This window comes from Petaurus breviceps, unplaced genomic scaffold (genome assembly GCF_028583685.1).
Source record: "Petaurus breviceps papuanus isolate PSGF00001 unplaced genomic scaffold, PetGlider_PUasm1.0 551, whole genome shotgun sequence".
NCBI classification, from domain to species: domain Eukaryota; kingdom Metazoa; phylum Chordata; class Mammalia; order Diprotodontia; family Petauridae; genus Petaurus; species Petaurus breviceps.
The window spans coordinates 10,899,561-10,912,060 of record NW_027186372.1 but is presented as its reverse complement, the minus strand read 5'-3'; the positions used below and the strand labels follow the sequence as shown (position 1 = coordinate 10,912,060).

At 42.9% G+C, this 12,500-nt stretch overlaps 1 protein-coding gene across 1 annotated transcript in view; it reads left to right on the top strand.

Annotated features, from left to right (window-relative positions):
* Positions 1 to 12,500, top strand: part of DOCK2 (dedicator of cytokinesis 2) — a 500,381-nt gene that overhangs the window by 484,271 nt on the left and 3,610 nt on the right. The window contains exons 45-50 of the mRNA XM_069102392.1: positions 3,954 to 4,130; positions 6,995 to 7,078; positions 9,091 to 9,228; positions 9,771 to 9,898; positions 10,666 to 10,837; positions 11,631 to 11,751. Coding sequence (XP_068958493.1) covers positions 3,954 to 4,130; positions 6,995 to 7,078; positions 9,091 to 9,228; positions 9,771 to 9,898; positions 10,666 to 10,837; positions 11,631 to 11,751 — 820 coding nt within the window. The remainder of the gene's footprint in view (positions 1 to 3,953; positions 4,131 to 6,994; positions 7,079 to 9,090; positions 9,229 to 9,770; positions 9,899 to 10,665; positions 10,838 to 11,630; positions 11,752 to 12,500) is intronic.

Genomic DNA, 12,500 nt, shown 5'->3' with positions numbered 1-12,500 from the left:
GATTTTACAAAAAAAAGAAGCTTTGTTAGCACTGAACTGCAGATTCTCTCCTTGGGTGATGTCTAACCTTATTAAAGAGTTTTGTATAGTAGGAAGAAACCTGGCCTGGAAGTCAGGAAGTCTGAGCTCTATCTATGAATCTAGCCATGGGATACTCTTTCTTTCATTCATTCACTCAACAAGCATCTACTATGTGTCAAACCCTGAACTTTCAGTTAATCCTTTCATCTCCCAGAATGTATAAAATAGGGCAATAATGATAATATCTGCCCAAATAATAATATCTTCTCTAATTATTATAACTTTGGGAGAGATCTAACTGGGAAGTGGAAATGTGGAAGTGCTTTGAAAAATTTGACATAAGATTTTAGATGTAGAAGTGAAAGGGACCGTGCAGGGGTGTGGAACCTGTGACCTCAAGGCCACATGTGGTTTCTAGGTCCTCGGGTGAGGCCTTTTGACTGAATCCAAGTGTTACAGAATAAATCCTTTCATTAAAGGGATTTGTTCTGTGAAGTTTGGAATCCATCAAAGGGTTGCTCTTAAGGACCTAGAGGACCACTGTGTCCTTAAGACCGCAGATTCCGCCACCCCGAACTGAGGTAATTTAATTGAACCTCTCCATTTTATGGATGAGGAAACTGAGGTACAGGGAAGTTAAGTCACTTGTCCAAGGTCAGGTTGTGTACATGCAGGTAGGATCCGAACCCAGGTCATTTCCAGCATAGATGCTCTTCTCACTGGAGGGGCCAGCTTCCTTTTACTATGCAAATAGAAGGGATCTTTATCAACTTATCTTTTGTACTGTATGCCTTGGAGCATTCCCCAAGGGCTTTCACATATCCAGACATTTTATCCTCCTATCTTTGAGGGAAAGGTTTATTACCCCAACTATGTAGTTAAGGAATTGAAGCACAGAGATAAATCGGGTGACTTGCCCAAAGTTGCACCACAAATTAATGACAGAATCAGGACCAGAATCCAGGTCTCCCAACTCCCCAGGCTCCTTTCATCAAGCTCTCCTGTTACAGGAGTTTTGTATTTGGTCTTTACTCATGTCCTTAGATCAGAAACCCAAGTTATTTTTAATTCTCCTGTCTGAGTTTGATGACGACAGTGATGATAAAGATTTGAGGAATGAAAAGAAAAGCTTTCAAAAAGAGGAAAATCAAATCGATGGGGATTTCTGTTTTCACCAAGTCATTTAAAAACCGGATTGGCTCAGTGCCGCCCCAGGGCGCTGCTGAAATTCACCGTACTGTGGTCACGATAAATGTCCTTCAGAACCCAGCATAGGCTTGGGGCTCATAAACCCCCACTGAGCTGGTCTGTGAATTTGATGTGGAACCAGATGGTAGGGCTCAGCTTATGCAAACAGAGATTGTGTGAGGGCAGGGAGCTTGGCCCCAGCCTAGCGGGTTCAGATTCGTTCCTGTCCCTCACTCGGTTAGGCTTGGGTCCTGATGCAAAAAAGAGCCCCAGGCTCTGAATTCCCACTCATGATGGAAAAGAAATGCCCTTCTCAGAGCTCCCCAGGTGAAAAGGAAGGGGAGGTGTAGGCTTATGGGGAACACTGACTGATGGGATGATCCACCATGAATCTTGGCCCATACAGTGTCAGGGAACAGATTGAAACAGTGGTAGGTGCCTTTGGCCCAAGAGGTTTAGACAGATCTGTGTTAGCATGATGTCCAGCATTCTATTCATTATGAAATAGCATCTCACCTCTCCAGTGGCTGGGGGGTGGGGTGGGGGTAGGGCTTCGCTCTCCTATGCTTACCTCCTGAAGATTCCTTGAATTCCTATGGGAAGTTTATCATTAGAAAATGCCTCACCACTCCCAGGAAGCCTGCTCTGACTACACTGATGTCCAGAGATCTCTAAGTTCTCTGAACTCCAGATATCCTTCAAGTCCCCTCCCCCTGCTAAGCTTAAACTCCTATGTTATCTTCAGAAGAGGAAGAAGGAAGGTTATTAGGGAGAAATGGAACTTTTACAGTTAGAAAAACAATAAGAAAACAAAACAAGTCCCATCTGTGTGTGTTCAGAGTTTGGCGAGGGAGGGCTCATTATGTTTGGGATTTTCTTCCCTGAAAACATTTCCCCTTAATAGAGTTTCTTGAGGCCAGGAATTTTGTTTTGTCTTTATATCTGTAATGCCAAGCATAGCATCTGACACCTAATCAGTCAATCAATCACTAAGCATCTATTAAACATCTACTATTTGTCTACCTCAGTGTTTCAGGGTATAAAGACAAAAATTAAATAATCATTGCCCTCAGGAAGCTTGCTTTCTATCCAGGGAGACAATATAATTATTTACAAAATAATACAAATTGCTACTTAATATATGCTTGTCAAAAAAAAATTAAATCAAAACATGAAGTAACTTTCTTGCCAACCATAGTGCCAGTGCAATATTTACAGTGCTCATGATCATGATAAAGACCATGATTATAAATATTGCATGACACTTGATTGCAAAATATAACAAACTCTCCATGTAGAGGACAGAACTGAAACATTTATTTAGACACCAGAAATCCGAATTCCAAAACCAGTAAGCTGATTCCATTATAGTACCAAAGGTATTAAGAAACCATAATAACATTGAGAGCTACAGCATCCTTTAGCCTTCCCATAAACCAATATTAGATCAATGTCTACTCAGGAGCCTATCTGACTCCTTGCCTGAGCCTCCTCTCTCTCCCACTGTCTCTCTGGCTCTGGTTTCCAGCTTCCTGTGGGCTCTGCTTCCCTTCAGCAAACTCCTCCCACCACAGGCTCCATGTGACTACATTCAGCCTATCAGGGGGGCTGAGTTAATCTTCACAGCAGGGAAGATCTTCAAATTCCCCCCAGGTCTATTAAGGGGCAGGGAAGATCTTCAAATTCCCATTCTCATTACACCAACTCAGTTCAATTCAGTTCAGTGAACACTTTTCAGGTGCCTACTATTCTAGGTTTGGGGGATACAAAAATTCAAAAGTAATATAGTAGCTGTCCCCAAAGAGAGTGCAGTCTATTAAAGGAGGTGGGGTCTCTATATAAAAAAATGCCATAACTAGATAGGAGAAGTTTAACACAGACCTGAGATGCTTGGAAAAGGGAGGGATCACTTCTAGCTGGGAGGGAGGAGGGGGCATCAGAAGAGGCTAATGGAGGAGGGGGGCCCTGAAGGGGCTGGGAGATAAAGAAGGAACATTGTTACCCCAGTCTGTTTCTTCCCAGAAGTGCTCGTTTCTCCCTAACTTAGAGGCAGTCCATCATCCACCTAAACCTCTTCCAGATGTGACTCCCTTGGTTCACTGATGATGATAATAGTAGCTAACATTTCTATGAACCTACTATGGTCAGACACCATGCTAAATGCTTTATGATTGCTATCTCATTTGATCCTCATTACAATCCTGGGAGGTATTATACCCGTTTTATAGATAAGCAAAAGGAGGCAAACACAGGCTATGTGAATTGTCCAGGGTCACACAGCTACTTAGTGTCTGAGGCCCAATTTGAACCAGATCTTCCTGACTCCAGGCCCAGAGCTCTATCACCATCATCCCAATACCAAGCATTTATATAATGCCCTAAGGTTTGCAAAGTGTTTTACAAGTATGATTTCATTTTATCCTCACAACAACCCTGGGACCTAGATGCTATTATTCTAATTTTACAGCTAAAGAAACTGAGATAGACAAAGGTTAAATGACTTACCCAGAGTCACACAGCTAGTAAGTGTCTCAGGATAGAATTGAACTCAGATCTTCCAGACTCCAGGTCCCCTGTGCTACCTCACTGCCTATTATAAGGTCTCTCAGTTATGCCTCTGGGAGTTTTTTCTGCATTAAACTCACATACCAAAAATGAAGTCAGTACTAATGACTTAAAGTATAAAATAAAATAAAATACAATGTACTAAAGGCCAATTTTTCTTTGTGATCTCATTTCCATAGAGCACAATTAGTCCTCTGGAGAATGCCATCGAAACCATGTCCACAGCTAATGAGAAGATCCTAATGATGATTAATCAGTACCAGAGTGATGAGAATCTCCCCATCAACCCTCTCTCCATGCTTCTGAATGGGATTGTGGACCCTGCTGTCATGGGAGGATTTGCAAAATATGAAAAGGTAAGGTCCTTGGAGTCAAGAGGACATCCCCAAAGGCTCTGTCTGAGACAGAAGCCTGCCTAGGTGGGAGAGAACATGGGCCTGATGCCAACCACTGAAGAGTCAGTGTTTCCTGGTGATTATTCTCACCTGCCAGATGTTTCCCGAAGAGACCATTGTGATCAGGCTGTAGCTCAGTTAGTAGAATACAAATTCATGTGGGCCTTCTGCCACACCTGGCCTCTCCAGACCTCTCAGTGAACTTTCACAGGAGCATAGATTTTGAGAGAGGCAGCATCTAATAGTGCCTACAGACCCAGCCTGGAAACCAGAATGACCTGGGTTCAAGTCCCTTCACTGCTGATAGACACTGACAGTGTGATGTTGCCCAAGCCAGTCACTTAACTTAATCCCTCACTGCTTTCTAAGACTAGAGGCTGCAGATATCACCAGCTTGCATTGAAAGAGTTCCCTAAATCAGTGAGATCACAGGTCTGGTCCCTTTCCATAGACTTAGAGCTGGAAGTTAGCATTAGACACTCCCCATCCAACCCCCTCATTTTACATGAGGACACCAAGACCCACAGAGGATGAGAGATGTATCTTCTGTCACACAGGCCAAAAAGCTGGGATTCCAACCTAGATCTTCTGACCCCAAATCCAGTGCCCTACCCACTGTCCCAAGCTGCCTCTTCCTATGTCATGTCCCAGTGAAAGAGGGAGATTTGAGGTTTTCCACCCCCATTTGACAGACTCAACTGTGTCTATTTGAGCCACAACCTTATAGGCGCTGAGAGTTTAAGATACAGACTGCCCACAGTGTGTAGCTCCACCAAGAGCAGCTGTGAATCAAAGGACATTCCCCAGGAGTACCCTTCAGTTTCATATTCATCCACCACTATGGCCACAGTCACCACATCACCAGCTGCACTAGCTTCAACTAGCAAGGATCTTATGAGATTTTACAGATAGATAGATATGTATATACACATGCATACATATACATATACATGCATGTGCATGTGTATATATACTTGTATATATACATACGTGTGGTATATGTATAGATACATGCATACACACATATATCTGTTGTTAAATTGTTTCAGTCATGCCCAACTCTTCATGGCCCAGTTTAAGATTTTCTTGGCAAAGATACTGAAATGGTTTTCCATTTCCTTCACCAGCTCATTTTATAGACAAAGAAACTGAGGCAAACAGGTTAAGTTGCTTTCCCAGGTTCACACTGATAGTAAGTATCTGAGGCCAGTTGAACTCAGGAAAATGAGTCTTCCTGACTCCAGACCTGGCATTCTATCACTGCACCCCCTATCTGTCCATACATACATATATACATACACGATAGCAATATAAACAGACAGAGGCTTGGCTCTACATTCAAGAAACTCACTGAGAAGAAAGTAAGAAAGACATATTGGGGAGGGAACCCACTCACCATTGAGGTTCGGGTGGTGAGATCATATACCCTAAAAAGGCCCTGATTGAGAACAGGTAATTGGTACAGGTGTGTGTGGGATGGGGGTGAATGGGGGGCATTCCTAATCAGATCTACATGTAGTGGAAAAATTATCCAAGTCCCTTATCCATATCAGGCTTTGATGAAGTTCAGGTAATGGGAGTTTCATTATCAGGACCACAAACTGGTGGGAGGGTCTAACATTAACTAAGGCAGCAGAAGGAGAATGACTTAAGGCCCCTGCAATAAGTTAAGAGTTCATCCCACCAAGAACTACAACCTTTGTTCACATGGCCCAGAGTTAACAGTGGAAAAACACAAATTGTCTGTTTTTGCCTATATGTTTCTATGGGCATTAGGACCACTTAGCCTAAGTAATTCCATATTTGAGTCATATCATTATAATATGACATCAAGCTATACCCAATAAAGTCAAACAACATAAAGTTTATAATTATCACAGTTATATATCAGTATCTCTATATAAGGTTATATCTCACCATCCTTCATAGCTGAAACTGCTACACCTTGTGGTAATGACTGTGGCAACAATGGTGGATGAAAAAAACCAATATGGCCTTGTCAAAATCATCTCACTAGAAAACACTCCTTGATTTGTAGCTGCTATTCATAGCCTTTCATTGTTTGCAGAACCTGCCTCTTAGACTCTGTGCAGAGACATTTTTGTGTTTGTGCGTTGTGTGTTTAGATATATACGTATTTAACATGGATGTATGTGTATAGTTCTAGAAGTGTGATTTCCTCTGGGTAGGGAACTTCCAGTGTGGGAATTCCCTGTACTAAAGCAAATTAGTGACTCATCCATAACTTATCACCTTAAGAAGCTATTGATGTTGTTTGTTCTTCATTTTTGAAAAGAACTAATGAGGTTAATGTGTCAAAGGCAGAACTTGAACCCAGGTTTTCCTAACTTCAAGGTAATCCTTTTAGCTACTATCTCATTGCTGTACCTTGCAGGTCTAGAGGAATGATACAGGTATACTTACACAGACATGTACAGAGATACACACACATCCATCCATTGATTCATTTAGCTAGCCATCCATCTATCTATTCATCTTTCCCAATGAAGAACCGATGACCTAGATAGTAACCTTCTGAAGGTCATAGTGAAAAAAACAAGAAGCTAAGAAACAAACCCCCAAACTCCTAACACCTCACATTCAGACTGTGATTCTCATCCTGAGCCAGACCTGGTTTGAGCCTCTTAGGCATGGGAACCCCACAGCATAGATCTCCACAGGTAACTTTGTTCTGTAGCAGAGAAATCTGTTTGCCTTTGCTTTCAAATCAAATTCTTTGCCAAGCACCAGAGAGCTTGGGGCTGGCCAGTCTCGTTTTTTTCTGTGTTGGGGAAGAAAAACCCATTCTCATCTGTCTGATCCAGGCTTTCTTCACAGAAGAATATACTAGAGATCATCCTGAAGACCAAGACAAACTGAACCGACTCAAGGACCTGATCGCATGGCAGGTACTGTGGGGTGAGACAGGGAATGCTTGACTTATTCAGTATGTATATTCCTCTCTCTCCTTCCTTTTGATTGCTGCTGAGTGACAGAACATGATTTAAACTGATTTTCCATCGTTTCCAACTGGATGAAACAATAATAAAAATTATATCTGACATTTACATAATGATTTGAGGTTTGTAAAGTGCTTCCTATCCATTATCTCACTTGACTGAACCCCATGGCAGCCCTATGAGGTGAGTATTACAGGCACTATTAGTACCTTTTTACATATAAGGAAAACAAGACTCAGAAAAGCTACGTAACTTAGCCATGTTTGCGTACCAAGTAAGTGTCAGAATTCAAACCCGCTTCATTTGAATTGTCTATCCATGATGACATGTTGCTTTTCCAAAGAAAATTATGAGATGGAGATTTTGAGACAACTTCATCTGTATTAACAGTGGGAAAGTAGCTTTACAAGCAGTCTAAAATAAATCAACTTTTTAGACACTGCAATAATTAATATTATGATTGTGCTTCACTTCCTCCCCCCATCCCCACACCATGGATTCATTTTTTATTTTTTGCTTTTTTTTTTTGAAAGGGGAAAGGTAGGGCAATTGGGGTTAAGTGACTTGCCCAAGGTCACACAGCTAGTTTTTGTGTTGTGTCTGAGGCCAAATTTGAACTCAGGTCCTCCTGACTCCAGGGCCAGTGCTCTCTTCCCTGTGCCATCTAGCTGCTCCTATGGGTTTATTTTATTAATTGTACTTGGCTGAAGTTAAATTAAAACTGAATTTTTGTTCCCTGAATTCATGTTGCTAGAGTAACAGGAGACACAGGCCAAGAGGGGACAAGGACAGAAAGTCAGCCCCAGATTAAAAGTTTATTGCAAATAATCACAAATTTATACCCACTTGTTTGTTTTCAAATGTCTTGGTTTTGATTAATTTTTGGTCAAAGGCTCTGAATATTACCACTGCTTGGTTATTCCTTTAAGACAAGAACAGGAGGCCCTTGTAGTTTGATTTTTTTCTTCTTTCTAGAAACCACTGTCTTCTTCTCTTGTCCTGTTTTCTTCTCCCTTGCCCTCTTGTCTTCCTCTCTCCCCTTCTGCCTTTCTTTTCTATCTCTTTCTGTCTTTCTTCCTCTGCCTCTGTCTGTTTTTCTCTCTCTCTTTGCCTATCTGTCTCTGTGAGACTCTCTCTCCCTTTTCCCCACCCTTCCCTTCTTTCCTCCCTCTTTCCCTTTCTCTTCTAGGAAAAAAGAAGTTTCTGTGAGGCACCTCTCTGCTTGTTGTTGCCAGGATTCTGACAGACCTGTCTTTCCCTGCAGGTCCTCTTACAGCTGCCCCCGCTCAGACACTGACATGCTGTCTGTATACCTCTCCTCACAACACAGATACATTTACCTCTAGAGTTTGGTCAGGAGACTCAGAGAACAGGGAAAGATCAGCCCCAGGGAAGCAGGTGTTTGAATGACACTGACTGAGGGGCTGAGGGATTGCTGCTGTCACTGCTTACTTCATTCATAGCACAAAGGAAAGCCAGCTTTTGCTCTAGGGAATATATGCTCCTCTGGGGAGATCTGGGATGTAAAAACATTGGCTGTAGGTTCTGTTGTATTTATTTTCTTACTTTTTTTTCTTTTTGAAATAAGAATTCCTAATTAAGGACCTCCTGTGCCTTCTACTCTTTATGTAAAGGGCTGCTTTAAAAAACAAAATCCAAAAAACCTCCAGATGGCTTTTAATCCTGAATGTATGCCATGCTGCCTAGTCTCTCCTTGCTTTTTCCTTTCTTATTTTCCTTGGTGAGTCAACAAACCTGTAAGGGTCATCCAGATCTTGAAGGATAGAACTCAGATGAATTTTTTAAAGGCAGATTCCACATGATCCTTACAGAGCTAGCTGGGTTCAGGGTTATGAAATGAAAGAATGAGGGCTCCAAAGAAAAGTCCATTGATTACTCGTGCTTTGGTAATTAGTGGTAGGAACCCAGTTCACCATTCATTCTCTCTCTGTCCTTTCCAGATCCCCTTCCTAGGAGCTGGGATTAAGATCCATGAGAAAAGGGTATCTGAAAACCTCCGTCCTTTCCATGACCGGATGGAAGAGTGTTTTAAGAGCTTGAAAGTGAAGGTGGAAAAGGAATATGGAGTCCGAGAGCTGGTACGATGGGGAAGGCTGTGTGTGTGTGTGTGTGTGTGTGTGTGTGTGTGTGTATGTGTCTGTGTAGATATTAGAAAGATGGGTGGGTAGGAAGAGGTGGGGAGAGAGAATAGGGGACTAGAACCATGCTTAAGAATTAGTTCACTCAGAGTAGACTTTATCCTGATTTTAGGATGGAAAGAATCCAAAAATATAATCATACCATTGAAACCTATAGTGGACATCAAATACTGGATTCTGATTCTTCTATAAAATTGTCAATCAATTCAATTCTGTTCAACAAGCACTTTGAACACCAAAGACATATTGGTAGAAATGAGACTCCACCCAGACTGCTGGGGTTTCTAGCACAAAATTCTGAGTCTCCTAATTCCCTCCTGCAGTAACTCTCTGCCTTCCCACATACCGCCTACACCCACCACCACTACAGGGATCCACATCCATGGCTGAAAGACAACTACATCTATGCCTGGTTCCTGTCTGCTTCTTGATGTATCTCAACCTGAAGTTTATAGTCATTTCTCCTGTGTTTCTTGTCCCAGCCTGATTTTGATGACAGGAGACTAGGCCGTCCTCGGTCCATGCTCCGATCCTATCGGCAGATGTCCATCATCTCCCTGACTTCCATGAGCTCGGATTGCAGCACCCCCAACAAGGCTGTATCAGAAAGGTTGGCTGTGCCCATCCACGTGACCCTTTCCCTTTTCTGGGAACCCTTACAGTTTCCTTCACATAATGCCCTGCTCCCAGTTCAGTTTGTGTCCCTTCACTCTTCTATCCCAGCCTAAGGACCCCTCATGTTCTCCTTTCCAACTGATCCCTACATAGTGGCAAAATTCCTCCATCTTCCATTTCATAGGGTCTTATGGCATCCTGCCTTTCTTCTTGCCCCAAGAAATCCCCACTCCACCCCTCGCTTCATAGAACCATGTCTACCCTGTCACCCCACCTACCTTCCTCATCATGGCAGTCTTCTCCTGACAAATGATGCTTTTATCCCACAGGACATGATGATAGTTGTGAGTAACTCTCACTATATCCCTCCCCCTATCCAGTATCATGATACCATTCTCCCTTTCTATCCCATTTCAATATCCCTGTACTTCCTTACATCTGGCAAACTGAGGAACTGTCTCCCCGTGTGCCTCCGAATCCTTTTCTTCCAGTGTTATGACACACCCTTTACCTCGTCAGACCCCCGCATTCATTATCTCCAGAACAGCTAAGTCCGGTTCTCCACAGGAGTAATTAATGAGCACTTCTCCCATCCCCATGTCCCCACATCCTTAATTCCTCTTCCAAGACTGGAGGTCAGTAACTCCTTTCCTCCCTTTCCCTGGTATTGCCGTCCCAATAAAGAAGTCCTAGCATGGCAAGGAAGTTGAATGCTATTTCTTGCAGAAGTATCTCTTACTGCCTGTTGCTTGTGCCCTCTAGCTTTGACCTGGATGTAGCCCCACCAGGGACCCCAAAAGCAGAGATAGAAGAGAACCTCCCTCAAGGCAACACTCTGCCTGAAGTAAAGCTACGGAGATCCAAAAAGAGAATGAAAAGAAGCAGCGTGGTGTTTGCTGATGAGAAGGCCGTGACTGAGTCAGACATGAAGAGAGTGAGTGTCAGAGAGCTAAAGGTTTTTCCGCCTCAGTGGGATTGTAGGAGGGAAGAGGAGGTTTATCTGGGTGCTAGCAGAGCCCAGCTTAGAGCAGTCTGGATCTTTCTTCTTCCTACACTGGAGACCTAAGGTACTCCTCCCTCTCTAGCCACAACTCTCCAGGCCTGGGGTCATTTCTAAAGATGGACAATCAGTTTTGTGACCTTGGGCAGTTTGAGTTCAGTTTATTTCAGATCTTGGGTGGTTACTCTCTGGGCTTTATTTTCCTTGTCTATAAAATGAATGGACTATACTACAGATGATAACTAATGTCTAATGTTCTATGACTATATGACTTTAAAGTCCAGGCTCTTAGGTCTCTTGAAAAAAAGAGAGACAGATAAACAGAAAGAGAGAGAGACAGAGAGGCAGAAGGCAGAGAGACAGAGAGTGAGAGACAGAGACAGAGACAGAGACAGAGAGAGAGAGAGAGAGAGAGAGAGAGAGAGAGAGAGAGAAGGAAGGAAGGAAGGAAGGAAGGAAGGAAGGAAAGAAGGAAGAAAAGAAGGAAGGAAGGGAGAGAGGGAGGGAGGGAGGGAGGAAGAGACAAGAGAGATTCTTACTGACCTATACACAGAGTACAAAGTAATGCACTGTAGGCAAGTAACTATCTGCAAGGATATTTAATGTTGTAGTTTTCATCATGATAACCAAGATCAACCCCCTCTCTTTCCCAAACTGACTTAGCTGCCTTCAGTCATAATCTTTATCTACCCTGTGTGTATGTGTTTGTGTGTGTATTATCATCTAGCTATCAAGGAAGCATGAGTTCATGAGTGACACCAACCTCTCTGAACACCTGGCTCTCCCACCAAAAACATCTGTCCTCAAGCAGATGAGCTTCGCCAGTCAGTCTATGCCAACCATTCCAGGTACAAGTCCTCCTGCAAGAATCCAAAGGGAATTCTGACTATTGAATCAGATATTTGAGAGATGGGTGGGAATCATAGTCATGTCTTAGGCCACGGAAGATTGAGCAAAGCATTTTAGGAGACCTGGTAAACCTCAAAGAGGGCAGATAATCCTCCCTTTTACTCAGGCCATCTTTCCCCTCGATACCTGATGCCGCACCACCACCACCTCTTCTCCCTTCCTTGTCGCCCACCTCTGGCCACAATGTGCGACCCAATAAGACCTGGGCCCTGCATTCAAGGCCATGCTCATCATTCTCGCTCTTCTACATAATGCGGTCCTCTCCACAGCCAAGGTCAAGCTTACCCTGGACACGTTGAGTTCCTAGTGCTTTCTAAGGCTGAGGTTTCCCTAGTCCTGAGAGTTGTTTCTATGGAGCTAGGGCTATTTCTAGTTTAAAAATTAGGCCAATCATTTCTTAGGTTTATACAGCACATAATTCTTTTCAAAGCACTTTCACAATCATTATTCTACTGAGTCATCACAACAGCTTTGAAGTAGGCAGGGAAGAGATTAATATTATTAGAGAAGCAGCATGGAGTGGTGGATGGAGAGTTGTACTTCAAATCCAGCCTCAGGTACTTACTAACTTACAGGCTTACAGGTGTGATGATAATGTAAGCAGACTTAAATGTTAGCTCTTAATCACTACCACCACCACCACCATCATTATTATTACTACCACTACTATTGTTATGATCACCACCAC